The 21,468-nt window shown below is 43.4% G+C and overlaps 1 protein-coding gene across 1 annotated transcript; it reads right to left on the minus strand.

The window, feature by feature from the left end:
• Window positions 1-62: 62 nt before the first annotated feature.
• On the minus strand, window positions 63-19,878 carry LOC106611718 (sodium/hydrogen exchanger 6). The gene is made up of 16 exons (XM_014212219.3): window positions 19,060-19,878; window positions 16,806-17,005; window positions 16,084-16,161; window positions 15,541-15,617; window positions 15,304-15,416; window positions 14,805-14,910; window positions 12,295-12,436; window positions 9,741-9,846; window positions 9,524-9,612; window positions 9,288-9,401; window positions 8,933-9,044; window positions 5,154-5,307; window positions 4,908-4,938; window positions 4,722-4,807; window positions 4,423-4,528; window positions 63-4,139 (listed from the first exon to the last, which is right to left on the minus strand). The coding sequence occupies exons 1-16, from the start codon at window positions 19,349-19,351 to the stop codon at window positions 3,861-3,863; spliced, it is 2,085 nt and encodes a 694-aa protein (XP_014067694.1). The 5' UTR covers window positions 19,352-19,878; the 3' UTR covers window positions 63-3,860.
• Between the last annotated feature and the right edge of the window lie 1,590 nt (window positions 19,879-21,468).

Genomic DNA, 21,468 nt, shown 5'->3' on the forward strand with positions numbered 1-21,468 from the left:
CCGTGTCAACATCATCATGTTGATGTGAAATCAGCAGGTCAATAAGGAGACATTACAGAGGGTTCAATCAAAAGCACAGGCTTTGTTTATTGACCATTGCACGCAACTTGAACAGGTGAGAATATTTACAGAGATGTAAACAGTCAGTACCGGCAACACTGAGGAAGCACAGTGCGACACACACAGCGAAGTAGCAGTATAAACACATCGCACAGTCTGAAAACACAGAGTACAACAAGCCCCTTTGGTCAGCTACTTCAGACTAGTGTCAACGTGTTAATTACAAGTTACCATAGTTACCATTCATCGTTCAAAACAATAGAACACATACTGTAAGAACAGTACAGGCAAGGTATAAGGTGACCTATAATGGGTCTTTTTTGACATTACATTACTTCATATGTTAGTTATAGACTGGTACACAGTCCTGATCTGGCTTGATTTCTTTTTTTCCTTAAAGTGAAGACGGAGTCAGAGTCAATGGCATGGAAAAGCAAGGAGGCCAATCTTGTTTCTCTTGGTTACATAGATCATAACAACCTGTACATCAATGGATACAACCCTTCCGTTCGTGACCTCTGACAGTTATGACATGACTCCATGAGTTTCTACTAAAAATCATAATTCACAGGATTCATGTCAATTCCTTCATAACCCCAACAAAAGCCGGTTAAAAACAGCACCACAAACATGACAAATGGAACTTACAAGACAAATCTAACTCAAACAAAGGTTTCTTAAAAGACAAGTGCAAATGCTGCGCCATCGCGGACACTCGCCGTACTTCCCTTCTTCCTCAAGAATAAACAAAATAGAGAGAGAGAAAAAAACTATATATAAAATGGTGGGATGAAAAAATCTTTTCCTGCACATTGTGGTGTCAAGAGGCATGCTTGATAAATAAAAAAACTCACACGCCGTCAGAGGTTCCTGCACAACAGGAGATAACACTGGGTGGTCAACAGGAGATAACACTGGGTGGTCAACAGGAGATAACGCTGGGTGGTCAACAGGAGATAACGCTGGGTGGTCAACAGGAGATAACGCTGGGTGGTACACTGCCCTCCTCTACCCCTCCCTCCCCAGGTGCAAAAGTGAATAACATTGAATATAGGTAGAATGTCAACTATTTCTCTCTCTACCTCCCTTTCCTCTTCTCCTACCCTGTCCCTCTTTGTACTTCCCTCCTACCCTGTCCCTCTCTTTGTACTTCCCTCATACCCTGTCCCCCTCTTTGTAATTCCCCTCCTACCCTGTCCCCCTCTTTGTACTTCCCTCCTACCCTGTCCCCCTCTTTGTACTTCCCTCCTACCCTGTCCCCCTCTTTGTACTTCCCTCCTACCCTGCCCCCCTCTTTGTACTTCCCTCCTACCCTGCCCCCCTCTTTGTACTTCCCTCCTACCCTGCCCCCCTCTTTGTACTTCCCTCCTACCCTGCCATCCTCTTTGTACTTCCCTCCTACCCTGTCCCCCTCTTTGTACTTCCCTCCTACCCTGTCCCCCTCTTTGTACTTCCCTCCTACCCTGTCCCCCTCTGTACTTCCCTCCTACCCTGTCCCCCTCTTTGTACTTCCCTCCTACCCTGTCCCCCTCTTTGTACCTCCCTCCTACCCTGTCCCCCTCTTTGTACTTCTTTCCTACCCTGTCCCCCTCTTTGTACTACTACCCCCCCCCCCCTACCCCTCCCTCCCCAGGTGCAAAAGTGAATAACATTGAATATAGGTAGAATGTCAACTATTTCTCTCTCTACCTCCCTTTCCTCTGCTGCTACCCTGCTCCTACCCCCCCCCCCCCCCCCCGCTCTCTTTGTCTCCTCTGTAATGCTGTCTGGCACGGGGCCTGATTCCATCCACATCAACAGTGCGTCGTCAGGGTGGTGTCCGGTCAACACTTCCTGCTACACCACATTAACAGCCACCACTGATCCCAGACCAGTCACAGAGCCAACCCCCATGTAGCCAAGCAGCTCAAAGGAGCTACTCACTCTGGTGCCAGACTTCAGCTATAAATCAACCCAACACCCATACATTGTAGCGCGAGGCATATAGGAAACATTAGACTCTAATATAACCTACTGTATGATTATTTTACACAAATAAAGTATTGCACACATACATTTTTCTACAAGTGATCCCTACCAGCTTTTCTCTAAATATCTACTCTGAATCAGAAGTGATTGCTTCAAACATATCTTCGTATAATTTCAATAACAAATATGTCTGTAGTTTTGGATCATTTAAAATCGAAATGTTATGATTCCAACTGGCCTATTCAAGTTGTTTCTGATAGTATGTACCAATCCTTTGTCACATCATACAGTACTAGGGACAATATAATCAATAACTCAAGGCAGTTAACAGTTGAACTGCGGTCCACTACATACAATGTAGCTGCAGCACCTCAACAATGTTTGACATGGACATGCTCAGGCCATTTCCATAAATAATCCAACCAAGCAAATTCGATTTGAAATAGAATTGAATAAGAAATTAATGTTTATCCAGATAAATTTGCCAAAAACAAAGCAAATTAGATCCTTAATTATGAGCTACTGTAACATGTTCCTACTCCGGTGAATAAACCAGATAGATCTTAGCCAGTAGGAAGCAAGGGCTTAGCCCAGATGGAAGTACACACTAGGTTTGATTTGAGTAACATTTCAATCCCTAATGTCAAATATACACCATGTTACACGTGTATAGTATTAGAATTACAGTGAAAACGAGGATGTAGCTAAAGTACTTATAGTATGTTGCAAAATACATTAATTTTTTTCAGGCTGCCTGCACTCAATTTTCATCAAATGTCAATGAAGGAGGAATGGCACCAACTTTCCCCGTACAGGAGATTTAGAACTCGCACTCGAAACGACAGCCCTTCTTTCTGCTTCTGTGGTGAGTGACATCAGCTTCTAAAAGAAGGTGTCAAAACCTCCCAAAGTCACAGTCTGAGGTCATTGTGGGAGATCCAAGACGTGTGCTAGGTTACACAGAGCGAGCTGAATTATATTGTTAGCTTGGTTGAACCAGGCTAGAACATCGTTAACTATCTACAGACCAATGGCTCAAAAACACAGGCAGCCTGTCACCCGGAGAGAGGTCGCCACCCAGTGGACGGAGGAGTGTATCACTTCTAAAAAGGGAATATAAACTTGCGGTCACTCAGGCACTTGATTCTAACCGTATGCATAGCAACACAATGCAGCGCCGAGCCACTTAGTCAGCCAGCATCCCTTGGATCACACAGAGAAGGCAGAAACATTCAGAATCAGACCCAAAAACAGGGCTACAAAACTCAGTCAACCCCTCGACCTACCCACTCCCCACGCGTTAAAAAACTATGTTATTATGGACCCTGTGATACAGAGACAAATGGTATTAGCTAAGCTAGCTGTTGCACTGTGACCTCCACATCCAGACTAATGCATGCGTATAGACGACTCTGCAGCGCTACGGTGAGCGGATTGCCACGTGATTTCAGTGTGGTCCTGTTAGAAGACAAACTGACAAAAGCTATCGGTTTAACCAAATCAAAAGAAAAAGGAAACATGAATAAATAATTCATATTATAATGATGGCAACAGGAGTAGAAATGAACAAACAATAATGAGGTAGACATGGATTAACCACTTGAGAAACTCAAAGAGGAGAGGCAGTGGGGGAGAGAGAGAGAGACAGATGAGGAGCGGTATGAGAGAAGAGGAAAGACAGAGAGAGTGGAGAGAGAGAAAGACAGACAGAGAGACAGACAGACAGAGAGAGACCAGTCTCTTGCTGATCTTAGTTGATCTAATTCCTGCAGCCTGCGGGGAACAGGACGTAGAGTGAATTGGTCATCTGGCTAGCTGGCCTCTCTTTCGCCTCACATCCGCATGCGGTGACGTGGGTCGGCGAGCGGGGGCTCGGAGTCGTCCATGGGCAGGACCAGACGAGTACCCCTCATCACCAGCTCGTGGTCCCCGTACGTCAGCTCGCGGTCCAGGTCATCAGCGGAGATGATGGCGGAGGTGGTGCCCGCGGGCCCAGCACTGGTGTGGGCGCCGCTGGCGTCCGTGCTCACAGTGATGTCACCGTAGGTCAGGCTGATGTCCCCGTCCGTCAGGATGAGGTCCGAGTCGTCGTCCTTCAGCTGGCACTCGTTCTGGTGGCAGGAAAGAAAGATTTTAAAATAGGTTACCACTAGATGACATTCTGATTATGACAACTATCACTAATCAAATACTCCTGCTATAACTGAACTAATGCTTTAGCTTTGATGAAATCAGCAACTCTTCATTTGCGTTCATTCAAATATACACTATCCGCTGTGATACTCATTAAAACAAAGAAGAAAACACTTCCTCACACATGTCATCACGATTACCATAATCCCCCTAACAGGGTCACGGGGTTAATAGGAACACATTTGGTTTGTGAGGCCTGACCTCATAGGCCTGTGGGCTGGTGAGACATCTGGCCAGCGGTCCACAGCAGGCAGGCATGGTGACGGTGAGTGGGGGGCCACTGTGGGTCAGGATGGGCTTCAGGTAGCTGGAGAGGGCGTAGAGTCAAGGCCTCAACTGTGTCACATAGTAACAAAACAAACTGCTCAAATATGTAATGGGAGACTTACTATAGGAGAACCATCCGCCTCTTCTTCAGTACACCTCTGCTGTAGGCTAGTATGTTATTGCAGTAGTTACACATATATATATACAATCAAATATATGACATCAAAGGATACTTGTGGTCAAAGTTGTACCAGATCCTGAAGAGCCAGGCACTCTCGTGTTTGGTGCTCCGCCGCTCTGATCCCTCTGTAATGCTCATCTGATGAGACACACAAGACTGATACAGCGATCCACTCAGAACAACAGACAATTACAGCATTCAAGTCAAATAAGTCAACTTTCAGAGTCTTAATACTCACTGTGTTATCTGCGTCCGAATCGACTCCAACACTGTTACAAACGCAGATACACATAAATGAGTCGACCAGATCACAGTGGTCACAGACGATCATATTGAAGATGGACAGGCAACCTTATGTGCTTTGTGTATCCTCGATTAGAATAAACATCAATTCAACAAAGATTTCGTTTGAAGGCAACAAAAATAAATAGGCAGACACCAACACCGACATCCCCTAACCTTTGACCCCCCGCGGTGGACCTACCGTATGTGCTGGCAGGAAAGCATCTGAGTGGTTCCCCCTCCACAGACCCACACGGTGAAGAAGACGATGAGGAGTGTGGTGGTGAACATCATCTGACGGGCGTATGTAGCCGTGTCCCGGATGGAAAGGGCAAAGGTCATCGCCCCGCGCAGACCTGTGGAGGAGGACAAATCAAATTTGTATTGGTCACACATATTATTGCGGTTGTAGCGAAATGCTTGTGGATAATGTAAGAAATAACACACAAAAAAACTAAATACTGCAAAGTTTCTTAGGAGCCTGGATTCTTCTGGAAACAAGGAGGGGTAATACTGTGTGTGTGTGTGTGTGTGTGTGTGTGTGTGTGTGTGTGAGTGAGAGAGAGAGAGAGAGAGAGAGAGAGAGAGAGAGAGAGAGAATCTCCACAAGTAATATCACTTAAAATAGCTTTTTGTTAGATAACGTCGCTGGTGTGGGAACTCTGAACATTTCCAACTATAGTGATCACATGACAATCAGTCAAAACAGGTCCATAGGGGTCATTGAAACAACAGGTGCTGGTATGACTCAAGTTACTACATTAATATTCTATAAAGGATGTACTGTATTAGCAAAACAGCATCTCCTAAATCACCGGACACACAAAAGCAGACTCATAAATCAACATATACATATATAAAAAAGCTCTAGGACAAAAATTGGGAGGATATTTCAAAAAATTCCCCAAACATTTTATATACAGTACCAGTCAAAAGTTTGGACACACCTACTCATTCAAGGGTTTGTCTTTATTTTTACTATTTTCTACATTGTAGAATAATAGTGAAGACATCAAAACTATGAAGTAACACATATGGAGTAACCAAAAAAAGTGTTAAACAAATTAAACTATATTTTATATTTGAGATTCTTCAAAGTAGCCATCCTTTGCCTTGATGACAGCTTTGCATAATATTGGCATTCTCTCAACCAGCTTCATGAGGAAGTCACCTGGAATGCATTTCAATTAACAGGTGTACCTGGTTAAAAGTTAATTTGTGGAATTTCTTTCCTTCTTAATGCGCTTGAGCCAGTTGTGTTGTGACAAGGTAGGGGTGGTATACAGAATATAGCCTTATTTGGTAAAAGACCAAGTCCATATTATGGCAAGAACAGCTCAAATAAGCAAAGAGAAATGACAGTCCATCATTACTTTAAGATATGAAGGTCAGTCAATACAGAACATTTAAGAGCAGTCAAAAAAAAATCAAGTGCTATGCTGAAACTGGCTCTCATGAGGACCGCCACAGGAAAGGAAGACCCAGAGTTACCTCTGCTGCAGAGGATAAGTTCCTTAGAGTTACCAGCCTCAGAAATTGCAGCCCAAATAAATGCTTCACAGAGTTCAAGTAACAGACACACCTCATCATCAACTGTTCAGAGGAGACTGCCTGAATCAGGTCTTCATGGTCGAATTGCTGCAAAGAAACCACTACTAAAGGACACTATTGTGTCTATGTGAGACGCAGAGTAGGTGAACGGATGATCTCTGCATGTGTGGTTCCCACCGTGAAGCATGGAGGTGGTGTGATGGTATGAGGGTGCTTTGCTCGTGACACTGTCAGTGATTAATTTAGAATTCAAAGCACACTTTACCAGCATGGCTACCACAGCATTCTGCAGCGATACGCTATCCCACCTGGTTTGCGCTTAGTGGGACAATCATTTGTTTTTCAACAGGACAATGACCCAACACACCTCCAGACTGTGTAAGGGCTATTTTATCAAGGAGCGTGATGGAGTGCTGCATCAGATGACCTGGCCTCCACAATGAGATGGTTTGGGATGAGTTGGACCGCAAAGTGAAGGAAAAGTACACAAGTGCTCAGCATATGTGGGAACTTCCTTTAACCTGTTAGGGCTAGGGGGCAGTATTTGCACGGCTGGATAAAAAAAATGTACCCGATTTAATCTGGTTACTAATCCTACCCAGTAACTAGAATATGCATATACTTATTATATATGGATAGAAAACACTCTAAAGTTTCTAAAACTGTTTGAATGGTGTCTGTGAGTATAACAGAACTCATTTGGCAGGCAAAACCCTGAGACATTTTCTGACAGGAAGTGGATACCTGATGTGTTGTATTACCTTTAAACCTATCCCATTGAAAAACACAGGGGCTGAGGAATATTTTGGCACTTCCTATTGCTTCCACTAGATGTCACCAGCCTTTACAAAGTGTTTTGAGTCTTCTGGAGGGAGATCTGACCGAACAAGAGCCATGGAACGATGATGGCCCATTAGACACCTGGCGCGCGAGTTCATGTTTGGGTACCCTCGTTCCAATACGTTATAAAAGAGTATGCATTCGTCCACCTTGAATATTATTCATGTTCTGGTTAAAAAAGGCCCTAATGATTTATGCTATACAACGTTTGACATGTTTGAACGAACGTAAATATATTTTTTCCCCTCGTTCATGACGAGAAGTCCGGCTGGCTTAGATCATGTGCTAACAAGACGGAGATTTTTGGACATAAATGATGAGCTTTTTTGAACAAAACTACATTCGTTATGGACCTGTGATACCTGGAAGTGACATCTGATGAAGAGAATCAAAGGTAATGGATTATTTACATAGTATTTTCGATTTTAGATCTCCCCAACATGACGGCTAGTCTGTATCGCAACGCGTATTTTTCTGGGCGCAGTGCTCAGATTATTGCAAAGTGTGATTTCCCAGTAAGGTTATTTTTAAATCTGGCAAGTTGATTGCGTTCAAGAGATGTAAATCTATAATTCTTTAAATGACAATATAATATTTTACCAATGTTTTCTAATTTTAATTATTTAATTTGTGGTGCTGACTTGACTGCCGGTTATTGGAGGGAAACGATTTCCTCAACATCAATGCCATAGTAAAACGCTGTTTTTGGATATAAATATGAACTTGATAGAACTAAAAATGCATGCATTGTCTAACATAATGTCCTAGGAGTGTCATCTGATGGAGATTGTAAAAGGTTAGTGCATCATTTTAGCTGGTTTTATGGTTTTGGTGACCCTGTCTTTGAATTGACAAAACATTACACACAACTCTTGTAAATGTACTGTCCTAACATACTCTAAATTTATGCTTTCGCCGTAAAACCTTTTTGAAATCGTAAAACGTGGTTAGATTAAGGAGATGTTTATCTTTCAAAGGGTGTAAAATAGTTGTATGTTTGAAAAATTTGAATTTTGACATTTATTTGGATTCAAATTTGCCGCTCTTGAAATGCACCTGCTGTTGATGGAGTGCACCACGGGTGGGACGCTAGCGTCCCACCTAGCCCATAGAGGTTAAGACTGTTGGAAAAGCATTCCTTATGAAGCTGGTTGAGAGAATACCAAAAGTGTGCAAAGATGTCATCAAGGCAAAGGATGGCTACTTTGAAGAATCCAAAATATATTTAGATTTGTTTTAAAACTTTTTTGGTTACTACATGATTCCACATGTGTTATTTCATAGTATTTAATGTCTTTACTATTATTCTACAATGTAGAAAATAGCAAAAATAAAGAAAAACCCTTGAATAAGTAGGTGTCCAAAATTTGACTGGTAATGTGTGTGTGTGTGTGTATATATATATATATATATATATATATATATACACACACACAAAAAGGATAGCGTATTTTCCTTCACACGCCTTTTCTCTTCAAGTAAATACAAAGTTATTTATTCTGGTGACTGAACTTAAGCTGCATTTTATGAGAAAAGGAAATTGACAAGCTGTGGCGCCAGATCTCTGTCTGACCACGTCACACACTGTACCAGCAAACATCATCATGTGTTGGAAGTTGGAGCTGATCTTGTTCCTGCGTCCCAGGTTGAGCAGGAAGGACAGGGGGTAGATGTTGGCTGCTCTTCCCAGGAACACTGCCAGCTGGGAGGGGAACACTGTCAAGGAGGCCTCCAAACAGTCCAGACAAAGAAAGAAACCACTTCAGTCTACTGAATATTTACACTCTAAAAAACAAAAGCTATAGAATTTTTGTTCTTACCATGAACTTTCTGGTTTCACCAACTTTACATGCAATATATTCGATACTCCACATTAACTCCCTACAGTGCTACTAAATCAAAAGTTGAATATTAATTGAAGTATTATAGTTTTGAGTAAAGATACGAAAGCCCCGACGATGAAGGTGGGGTTGAAGATGTGGTTCTTGAAGGTGAACAACGCCAGACCCATGTAGGAGAAGATGAAATTCTCCGCCAGGAAGTTCAGCAGCTCAAACAACTACAGGACAACACAAAAACAACCTTCCAGGAACACTGATGGAACATCAACATTTAGCAGATGACCTTGCTGTCCAAAGTAGCTTGCCCGTAAATAACTGCAATGGTAAACATCGTCCTCACCTGTTTGGTCCTCTCCTGGGACTCAGGGGACAGGTTGTTGAAGGTGTAGTGAGCCTGAGTGATCCCACAGAACAGCACCGCCACCACACCTGCACACACAACATCAAGCAGACACACCCACATCGTGATTAACCATAATAAGCTGGGTGATGGAAAAAATAACCCGTGGGGTGGGACCATGACCTGAGTGTAGCTTTGCAGTAAGATGAGGGTTTACCTGTGAAGCCACAGGCCTCAGCCATTAAGAAGGTGCTCCAGGACATGAGGAAGAAGAGAGCCGTCTCCAGTAGCTGGAAGTCTCTCAGCTTAGTGAACTTAGTGACGTGAGGAGAACAGTCAAGGAGACAATACGACATGAAACACTACACTGACATTAGGAACACCTGCTATTTCCGTGACATAGACTGACCAGGTGAAAGCTATGATCCCTTATTGATGTCACTTGTTAAATCCACTTCAAATCAGTGTCGACGAAGGGGAGGAGACAGGTTAAAGAAGGATTTTTAAGCCTCCAGACATGGATTGTGTATGTGTGCCATTCAGAGGGTGAAGGGGCAAGACAAAATATTTACAGTGGGGGAAAAAAGTATTTGATCCCCTGCTGATTTTGTACGTTTGCCCACTGACAAAGAAAGGATCAGTCTATAATTTTAATGGTAGGTTTATTTGAACAGTGAGAGACAGAATAACAACAAAAATATCCAGAAAAACACATGTCAGAAATGTTATAAATTGATTTGCATTTTAATGAGGGAAAAAAGTATTTGACCCCCTCTCAATCAGAAAGATTTCTGGCTCCCAGGTGTCTTTTATACAGGTAACGAGCTGAGATTAGGAGCACACTCTTAAAGGGAGTGCTCCTAACCGCAGCTTGTTAACTGTAAAAAAAACACCTGTCCACAGAAGCAATCAATCAATCAGATTCCAAACTCTCCACCATGGCCAAGACCAAAGAGCTCTCCAAGGATGTTAGGGACAAGATTGTAGACCTACACAAGGCTGGAATGGGCTACAAGACCATCGCCAAGCAGCTTGGTGAGAAGGTGACAACATTTGGTGCGATTATTCGCAAATGGAAGAAACACAAAAGAACTGTCAATCTCCCTCGGCCTGGGGCTCCATGCAAGATCTCACCTCGTGGAGTTGCAATGATCATGAGAACGGTGAGGAATCAGCCCAGAACTACACGGGAGGATCTTGTCAATGATCTCAAGGCAGCTGGGACCATAGTCACCAGAAAACAATTGGTAACACACTACGCCATGAAGGACTGAAATCCTGCAGCGCCCGCAAGGTCCCCCTGCTCAAGAATACATATACATGAATGATTCAGAGGACAACTGGTGAAAGTGTTGTGGTCAGATGAGACAAATTGAGCTCTTTGACATCAACTCAACTTGCCGTGTTTGGAGGAGGAATGCTGCCTATGACCCCAAGAACACCATCAAACATGGAGGTGGAAACATTATGCTTTGGGGGTGTTTTTCTGCTAAGGGGACAGGACAACTTCACCGCATCAAAGGGACGATGGACGGGGCCATGTACTGTCAAATCTTGGGTGAGAACCTCCTTCCCTCAGCCAGGGCATTGAAAATGGGTCGTGGATGGCTATTCCAGCATGCCAATGACCCAAAACACACGGCCAAGGCAACAAAGGAGTGGCTCAAGAAGAAGTGGCCTAGCCAGTCTACAGACCTTAATCCCATAGAAAATCTGTGGAAGGAGCTGAAGGTTCGAATTGCCAAACGTCAGCCTCGAAACCTTTATGACATGGAGAAGATCATCTGCAAAGAGGAGTGGGACAAAATCCCTCCTGAGAAGTGTGCAAACCTGGTGGCCAACTACAAGAAACATCTGACCTCTGTGATTGCCAACAAGGGTTTTGCCATCAAGTACTAAGTCATGTTTTGCAGAGGGGTCAAATACTCATTTCCCTCATTAAAATGCAAATCATTTTATAACATTTTTGACATGCGTTTTTCTGGATTTTTTTGTTGTTATTCTGTCTCTCACTGTTCAAATAAACCTACTATTAAAATGATAGACTGATCAATTTCTTTGTAAGTGGGCAAACGTACAAAATCAGCAGGGGATCAAATACTTTTTTCCCCCACTGTAAGTGCCTTTGAACGGGATATGGTAGTAGGTGCCAGGCGCACTGGTTTGAGTGTGTCAAGAACTGCAACGCTGCTGGGTTTTTCACCCTCAACAGTTTCCTGTGTGTATCAAGAATGGTCCTGGTCCACCACCCAAAGGACATCCAGCCAACTTGTCACAACTGTGGGAAGCATTGGAGTCAACATGGACCAGCATCCCTGTGGAACACTTGAAACCTGTTGAGGGCAACTCAATATTGGGAAGGTGTTCCTAATGTTTTATACACTTAGTGTATACATTACACAACTCACTATACACTAGCTATTGCCACCATGGCAGAGATGTAGAAGAATGGCTCAGACAGCGTGGCCAATTCTCAGTTCCCACATTTCATGGAGGAAGGGAAAATTGCAGTGAACTAGTTTTGAAATGGAAGAAGGCAGTTTTGTCCGTTTTGTTTAGTTTTTTTTTTTTTTTACAGAGAAGCTTAGAGAATTAAGTTTTACATATAGCAACAAGCAAGTTGATCATTCCAAAAACCATAACTTCATACATTCTAATACAAGAACAAAAGCATTTCCATCTGTTTCTAACCTTGACGTTATTGCAATATCAATCTATATATTTCTAGACACTCAAATCACACAGGAAATATATCCCTGCATAAAGGATATGAGTGCTGTCATGACCCCGGTGGCCACCCCCAGGGCGAAGGATCCACTGAAAACACCCAGGAACACCCCGAAGGACTTCAACATGGCCATCACCTCAAAGGTGTGACTGTTGTCCCCCTCCGGCTGGTACGCCACGATGGATCTGGTACAAACACAGTCAATATTAGAAAAGGTACAACATAACAGAACAGTTCAGGTGGCCTACGTGGGTGGATGAAGTGTTATAAGGCTGGAAATGAAATACTGGTATGTACTGTAGCATTTCTGGAGCCTAGAAAGAATGTGCTTTGCTTGCAGAATACTTAAAGAAAACATTGGTAATTTGGTAGAATTACAGAACTAAAGAGCTGCTTTACAATGTGCTTCCATCCTGAGAAGGTGGAAAGTCTTGAATAATCTGCAACCCATTGATATCAGAACCAAGGTATGGTATATTCCTACAGACCAGGGGAGGGCTTAATCCTAGTGGCCCCCATAACTGATGATCAGAACGGTCCTAGTGGCCCCCATAACTGATGATCAGAACGATCCTGGTGGCCCCCATAACTGATGATCAGAACGATCCTAGTGGCCCCCATAACTGATGATCAGAACGATCCTAGTGGCCCCCATAACTGATGATCAGAACGATCCTAGTGGCCCCCATAACTGATGATCAGAACGATCCTAGTGGCCCCCATAACTGATGATCAGAACGATCCTGGTGGCCCCCATAACTGATGATCAGAACGATCCTAGTGGCCCCCATAACTGATGATCAGAACGATCCTAGTGGCCAGAGACTACACTGTATAGTACTAAGTACTACCGTTTGCATGCCCAGTCTGTTTGAAGTGCAGATGGGTCTCTTAGGCAAATACGTTGTGGCTTGCTTTCATAGTATCATATGGAAATCATTAAGGAATGATGAGATCGTACTAAAGTATGTAAATATTTGTGTATGGACATCTGCTAGTAAGTACTGTACGTGATGCCATTCTTTTAGTAGCAATGTGCTACACTAGATCCATCTTCAGGTATTCCAGCTACCAAGTGAGATCCATCTTCAGGTATTCCAGCTACCAAGTGAGATCCATCTTCAGGTATTCCAGCTACCAAGTGAGATCCATCTTCAGGTATTCCAGCTACCAAGTGAGATCCATCTTCAGGTATTCCAGCTACCAAGTGAGATCCATCTTCAGGTATTCCAGCTACCAAGTGAGCTCCATCTTCAGGTATTCCAGCTACCAAGTGAGCTCCATCTTCAGGTATTCCAGCTACCAAGTGAGATCCATCTTCAGGTATTCCAGCTACCAAGTGAGATCCATCTTCAGGTATTCCAGCTACCAAGTGAGATCCATCTTCAGGTATTCCAGCTACCAAGTGAGATATATCTTCAGGTATTCCAGCTACCAAGTTAGATACATCTATCCCTAAGAACTTCGGCAGAAACACTTCAACAGCTTTTCATTCAATTCAAACTGGAGGAACTATTAGGCCTAGATATTGAAACTGGTAGAATATGGGGAACCACTCGTGAAAGATTAGCTGAAGCTTGGAATTAGTGATGTTAGATAACATGTTAAAATCCAAATGGAGTCAATGGAATGGAAACCACTTGTTTTATGTGATTGATACCATTCCATTGACTCCATTACAGCCGTTATTATGAGCCGTCCTCCCCTCAGCAGCCCCCACTGGACGTAACAACAAATTTGTATCACCCAAACAGCAAATCACCAGGATTCCATACCACCAGAACCAGGTTGCAGTTTTAATTGGTGCCTCAAGATTTTCCCTAATGCATACCTCTGGATCTAATATGGGCTCAATACTCAAAACTTTAACGTTCTGCAAACACCTGACGAACTTTGATTTGAGTGAACTATCCCTTTCTGGGTTGTACTCGTGCTGTGGTTCATATCTGCTATCTGGAGTGTAATGGTTGGTCATTTGCCGTGCATGTTCTAACGACGCAAAAAGAAACCACTGCAAAAGCGCTGGGCTAGCACACCAGTTCAGGGGAGTGTCTCGCGTCACCGCCACACCCTCTACCCACTGATTGGCTCCAGGGGCGTGCCGCACCCCCGCACTGAGCCAACCATAACACAACCGAATTCTGAAATAATAAGAGTTCCCAGCAGAGGGAATGTAGTGGTTAGGGTTACCAAAAGGTCAGCCTCACACATTCCACAGTATTAATACTAGGCTTGTTATTGGTATAGTGCCAGGTCACAACGCACAGGACAATTCATACCAACAAGTTGTTTGAGGGTGTCTGTGTGCACATGTCCATGAACCTGTGTGGGTGTGTAGGCCAAACGCCCCCTTATCCTGCCCAAATATATATAAAACTTAAAAAACGTTTTAAAAAGTTCCAAAGCACATCTGTTGAAAGATGAGGTTTGTCAGCCAAAGCTTCACAACAATGGATCGCAAAGACAAACACAAAACGTCACAACGTGAGTGTGTACATACAGACGCACAGACAGACGGTAGACAGGTGGGTCAGGTTAAGACGGAGGACTCACGAGGACAGCACCACGGCCACGGCGTCGTTGAGAACGCTCTCTCCAAACAGCAGAACGTACAGATCCACGTCCACCTGCAGCTCGTTGAAGATGGCCAGCACCGTCACTGCAGGACGAGAGACACAGTAACCCACTTTAGACTGTCTACAGAATGGCACAATGACATGCAGATGGACCCCCAAGACCACATTCTAGAATGTAAGACGGGCAACATATAGTTGGCAACATTCTACTAGAATGAACCCACAAACAGAGCCCTATAGGTTAGAAATAGTTGGTGGTGTGTGCAGTCATAACATTCAGTAAATCAGCCTATGCTATATTCCACAACTCACATTATTCCAGTCACTAAGATAATTAGTGGCAGTGCATGTATTTGCATCTTGTGAATCAGGAAAACCCCCTTTAAATAACTATGAATGACTAGGCATATTACTAGTGAAGCAAGCGGTTGACCATTATGTACTAAAGATGTGACTGAGGTGAACGGGGTCCGTACCGGGGTCAGTGGCAGAGACGATGGCTCCAAACAACAGGCAGTCAGTGAAGAAGAAGTCCCCGTCAAGCTGTCCCACTTGCTTCATCAGTGTGACACAGCCGTACATCAGCAACCTGTACAGAGATAGAGATCATACTTCTTCAGCTGAGCATTTCTCTGACATGTCACACAAAGGACTAACGGTGCATAAACACACAGAGGTAATGCATACATGTATAATACAGGGTATAAACTCACCCAATGATGAAACATGATATGACTGTTCCCAGAAAGGCATAGGCTAGGATGGACCCCATGTTCCTGAAGAAGTGTCTCTGGGAGATAGAATTAGATGAAGGATTAGGCCTAAATATTACCCAAGAACAAATCAACACTGTGATTTAACTATCGTTTAAAGCTACAATATGTAACTTTTTGGGCGACCTGACCAAATTCACATGGAAATGCGTGTGATAGATCTGTCATTATCATTGAAAGCAAGTCTAAGAAGTGCTAAATCTGTTCTGTGTGCACTATTTCTATGCTCCCCATATTTAAGTTTAGTGTTTGTATCTTTTACTTTTGGTTTTGTACACCAGCTTCAAACATCTGAAAATACAATATTTGTGGTTATGGAAAATATTTCTCACTGCAGTTTAGATGGTACAATGATTATCTACACTATACTTGCTTGTTTTATCACAAACTGAAATTAGGCAAACTGTTAGCATTTTAGCAACCAGGAAATGGCAGAGCGATTTCTGCATAGAGCATCTTTAAACAACTAACTACATGTCTTACCCTCTTCAGACTGTAGCCGGCATGGAAGATGATGGGGGGCAGGAGGATGTTAAAGAACACTTCTGGGTCAAAGGTCACCTATAGAAAAGAGGAAAAACACAAGAGGGATTGTATTACATGACTGAACTGTAGTGTCCCACTGACTATGGAACTAATAGAACCTGTTATTATTAGTTAGAAACTAATTAGAACTACGTAATAATAACTAACAAGGGTTCTAAATCCCTTTTCAATTGTGTTGCTGGATGAAAATATTGCTAGTTGTTATGTTTGTTAATCTAATGTCCTACGGTTAGGCCTAGTTCTGATCAAGCCTCTTTAGGCTGACATCAACTCTAAGTCCTAAATGGCATCAAGGAAAGGTTTATTGTCTCTGACCAGGTGACACAGCGTTTGCATAGAACAGAGCTGAATAGTGCTCTGTAGGCTACCTCAGGACATGACTGATTACATATGCTATGCTCCGAGTTATACACAGTCTCATGAGTGTGTGTCAGACAGTGAGTAAGTGTGGAAAATGTCTAGGGAAAGATTGAGAATGAAATATGTCAACAAAGGCAACCTACTTGCCCGATTCGTACTAAGCCTTCCAAACAGCAATTCAGATATGAAGAAACACTTTCAGACAACAACAATTCCATCTGTAAGCATCCACTGTTTTGGTCAGTCAAGCCATTCATATGCGTCACATTAACAAGGACCACATCTGTTTGGGACTCTACCTTGCGAAGCATCTCGTTGTCTTGTACATCATTGATCTCAGAGGGGCTGATCTCACCCTTCAGACTGTACTCGTAGAACTTGCCACTGACGTTGACGAGCAGTGTGGGCGGGCTGGCGTTGACATGGCAACTGAGGGTGACGTTACTAATGTCACGGGGTACGTGGATACCATAGCGCAGGACCACCCCAACCAGCACACCTGGAGGGAGAGAGCGGGAACAGAGGGAATTAAATGGGGTGAACAAACACAGAATTGCACCTATGAAAGCCCCTACAGTACATGCCACAAGGCAACCCCTGCTAACTGGGTTCACAGTTGTCCTCTCCACCCTTAAAGCTGGTACAGCAGCACCTTGTGAATTGTAAATAAATAACCAGGTAACAGGCTTCAGGGAAGTGCATGGAGTGTAGTAGAGAGTATTATACTAAACTACAGTAAAACACTGAAGCAAGTTGGACCTTCCTGGGTGTATAACACAGAACGGTATGGGTTTAGTGCATGCACACAGTCGCAAAACTGATCAGGCATGAATATTGTTTCCCAACAACAGAGATGTACACTGAACAAAAATATAAACACAACAGGTAAAGTGTTGGTCCCATGTTTCATGAGCTGAAATAAAACATCCCAGAAATGTTCCATACGCACATCAAGCATATTTCTCTAAAATGTTGTGCACAAATTGGTTTACATGCCTGTTAGTGAGCATTTCTCCTTTACCAAGATAATCCATCCACCTGACAGGTGTGGCATATCAAGAAGCTGATTAAATAGAATGATCATTACACAGGTGCACCTTGTGCTGGGGACAATAAAATTGTGCCGTTTTGTCACACAATGCCAGATTACTAAAGTTGAGGGAGCGTGCAATTGGCATGATAACTGCAGGAATGTCCACCAGAGCTGTTGCCAGAGAATTTAATGCTAATTTCTCTACACTAAGCTGCCTCCAATGTCGCTTTAAAGAATTTGGCAGTACGTCTAAGCGGCCTCACAACCGCAGACCACGTGTAACCACGCCATCCCAGGATCTCCACATCCGGCTTCTTCACCTGCGGGATCGTCAGAGACCAGCCAGCCGGAAAACTGATGAAACTGTGGGTTTGCACAACCGAATACATTCTGCGTAAATTGTCGGAAACCATCTTAGGGAAGCTCATCTGCATGCTCGTCGTCCTCATCAGGGTCTTGACCTGACTGCAGCTCGGCGTCATAACCGAATTCATGGCCACTGGCTCGCTGGAGAAGTGTGCTCTTCACGGATTAATCCCGGTTTCAACTGTACCGAGCAGATGACAGACGTGTAAGAGGTTTGCTGATGTCAACGTTGTGTACAGAGTGTCCCATGGTGGCAGTGGGGTTATGGTATGGGCAGGCATAAGCTACGGACGACAAACACAATTGCATTTTATTCGATGGCAATTTGAATGCTGTGAGATACCATGATGAGATCCTGAGGCCCATTGTTGTGCATAATCACCCATGTTTGGGATGCTCTGGATCAACATGTATGACAGCGTGTTCCAGTTCCCGACAATATCCAGCAACTTCGCACAGCCATTGAAGAGGAACGGGACAACATTCCACAATCAACAACCTGGTCAAACTCTATCCGAACAAGATGTGTCGCGCTGCATGAGGCAAAAAATGGTGGTCATACCGACTGGTTTTCTGATCCATGCCCCTACTTTTCTTTTTTAAAGGTTTCTGTGACCAACAGATATCTGTATACCCAGTCATTTGAAATGCATAGATTAGGGCCTAATGAATTTATTTCAATTGACTGATTTCCTTCTATGAACTATAATTCAGTAAAATCTTTAAATTGTTGCATGTTGGGTGTATATTTTTGTTCAGTATAACATATTGATACAGCCATTCTAGGACTCACATAGACCTAGGCATTATGTTGTCTCTACCGCATCCCTATAGGAATGACAACACTGTCAGCATATTTCCAGGTAATGTTAAAGGAATACTGTGAGAGTTGGTCCTTGTTCTACTTACTCAGAGCCCGATGAACTCGTACATACCATTTTTTTATGTCTCTGCGTGCAGCATGAATGAAGTTAGCGGTAGTTTCGCGAGACAATGTTAACTAGCGTAGCCGCAATGACTGGAAGTCTACAGGTATATTAGAAATGCTACATAAACATGCAATGACCTGTATAGCTAACGACATAAACAATATGACGATGAGTAATAATATCAATGACATCATGCTGACAAGTGGGCCTCTCACCCATACTCACCATAGATCATAGCTAGTCCCGTTTCATGCAAAAACCTGAAACGACGGTGCTTGAATAACCATATAGTTAAAATCGTGAGGGTTAGGAGCATGATGAAAATCAGCAGGTCGGCACTGTCTTGTCTGTGGTTATCTTCAACCTTCCTCTCTGTTACGATGTTCTCCATGGCACTATCCTCTGCCCTGCAAACACTGATGCAGAACGACAAACAGGTTAGAACGGTCAAGGCTAACGTCTTCGACATCTTCCGAGTAGCGTTGACTCTGAATTTATTGTAACCCATGTTGAACATTCAATTTTCAAGATAGTGGCTGCGTTGTCGTTATTCGAGGTTTCTAGATATATATTTCACGCGAGATAACTAAGCGGAGACAGCAACAGTAGATTGATGTTTTCCTTCTCTTCCGTGGGGTTTATCGGCGGTTGGCATCAGACGTTATGGTGCATTATCGCCACCTTCTGTACTGGAGTATGGGCCAGAACTAGGGAGAAACTCAATTCTACCTGCCAGCCCCGTAGCTTTTAAAAAATATAACAAGATATTTGAGACTATATCTAATAATGTTCTACTCAATATAATGTTTAAAATAATTTCCTGTATCCCCTTCTCCCTCATACTAGATCTCATCTTCTCTCTTTCCCTCTGATACTGCCCACACTGTAGCAATACATGCTCCGCGGTCTCTGTTTCCTGGCAATAATCACACTTTCCTGTTGGATGCTTTCCTATCACAATTAAAATCTTATTCAATCGGCTGTGTCCCACTCTTAATCTTCTAAAAATAGCCTCCTCTCTTCTGTCCCTTCCTGGCGATGGATGGTTCCGGAAGGGAAAATGTTTTTCGTTTCCGTATTGCATTTTTTTGTTGTTCAAATTAAAAGTATTTTCGGGTTGATAAAAATAAAACATGATAATGCTGCTAATTGTATGTGCCCATATTGGTGATTAATGTGTCAAACTATATATTGATTTGTATATATTATTATTAACTCTTGAGATATAGTTTTTCTGGTCAGAACTCTTATTATGAAGTTTGCTTTGGATTTTGACCGGGAAGTTAAAGACGTCACTCCAGTAGTACGATGGTTACTAGTTACCACAGCCACAAAGTCATAAACCCCGCCCATACAATTTCTCTTCTTAAAATAAAAATAAAACCTTAACCCTAACCACACTGCTAACCTTATGCCTAACCCTAAACTTAAATTAAGATAAAAAAGCCTATTTTTGTTGTTATGGATTTTTGTCATACCCTCTTCACAACTGTGTTGGTGTGTTTGGACCATGATAGGACCTTAGTGATAGGTCCAGAGGAACTTGAAGCTTATGACCGTCTCCACTACAGCCCCATCGATGTGAATGGGGGCGTGTTTGGCCCTCTGTTTCTTGTAGTTTCAGCTCCTTTATCTTGCTGACGTTAAAGGAGAGGTTGTTGTCCTGGCACCACACTGCCAGGTCTCTGACCTCCTCCCTGTAGGCTGTCTCATCATCATCGGTGATCAGGCCTACTACCATCATATCAACAGTAAACTTAATGATGGTGTTGGAGTCATGTGCGACCACACAGTCGTGGGTAAACAGGGAGTAGAGGAGGGGGCTAAGCACGCACCCCTGAGGAGCCCCTGTGTTGCGGGTCAGCGTGGCAGATGTGTTGTTGCTTAGCCTTACCACCTGAGAGCGGTCTGTCAAAAAGTTCAGTATCCGTTTGCAGAGGTAGGTGTTTAATCCCAGGGTATTTAGCTTAGTGATGATCTTGAAGGGCACTATGGTGTTGAAAGCTGAGCTGTAGTCAATGAACGGCATTCTCACGTAGGAGTTCCTTTTGTCCAGGAGGGAAAGGGCAGTGTGGCGTGCAATAGAGATTGTCATCTGTGGATCTGTTGGAGTGTAACCGATGTGAAATGGCTAGTTAGTTAGCGGTGGTGCGCACTAATAGCGTTTCAATCGGGTGACGTCACTCGCTCTGAGACCTGAAGTAGTTGTTCCCCTTGCTCTGCAAGTGCCGCGGCTTTTGTGGCATGATGGGTAACGATGCTTTGTGGGTGTTAGTTGTTGATGTGTGCAGAGAGTCCCTGGTTTGAGCCCAGGTTGGGGCGAGGAGAGGGACAGAAGTTATACTGTTACAGGGGCTGTATGCGAATTAGAGCGGGTCTAGGCTAACGCAAAATGGTACGCAGCATCATCTGGATATGTGTGCAACAAAAGTTCAACATTCACCTTCTGCTACCATTTCTGTCAAACCATTCACACATACAGTTTGACTCATATGTTCCATAAATCCAACTTATGCAACACACAGAACGCACTACAACTGCCTCTGCAACCCAATGCTGGAAGGCAAACGCAGCGTTCCATCGGAAATGAATGTACTTCGGTGTATCTACTCTGTCGGTGTGATCGTGGCGTTA

The sequence above is a fragment of the Salmo salar genome, chromosome 09 (assembly GCF_965601325.2).
Source record: "Salmo salar chromosome 09, fSalSal1, whole genome shotgun sequence".
NCBI lineage: Eukaryota > Metazoa > Chordata > Actinopteri > Salmoniformes > Salmonidae > Salmo > Salmo salar.

Coding starts and splice junctions, on each gene's coding strand:
- LOC106611718 (XM_014212219.3), bottom strand. CDS start 19,351: ATGTTCAACATGGGTTACAATAAATTCAGAGTCAACGCTACTCGGAAG. Junction 9,847..12,294: donor CCGGGGTCATGACAGCACTC/ATATCCTTTATG, acceptor TGTTCTCCTCAC/GTCACTAAGTTCACTAAGCT. Junction 4,808..4,907: donor ATTCGGACGCAGATAACACA/GTGAGTATTAAG, acceptor GTGTCTCATCAG/ATGAGCATTACAGAGGGATC.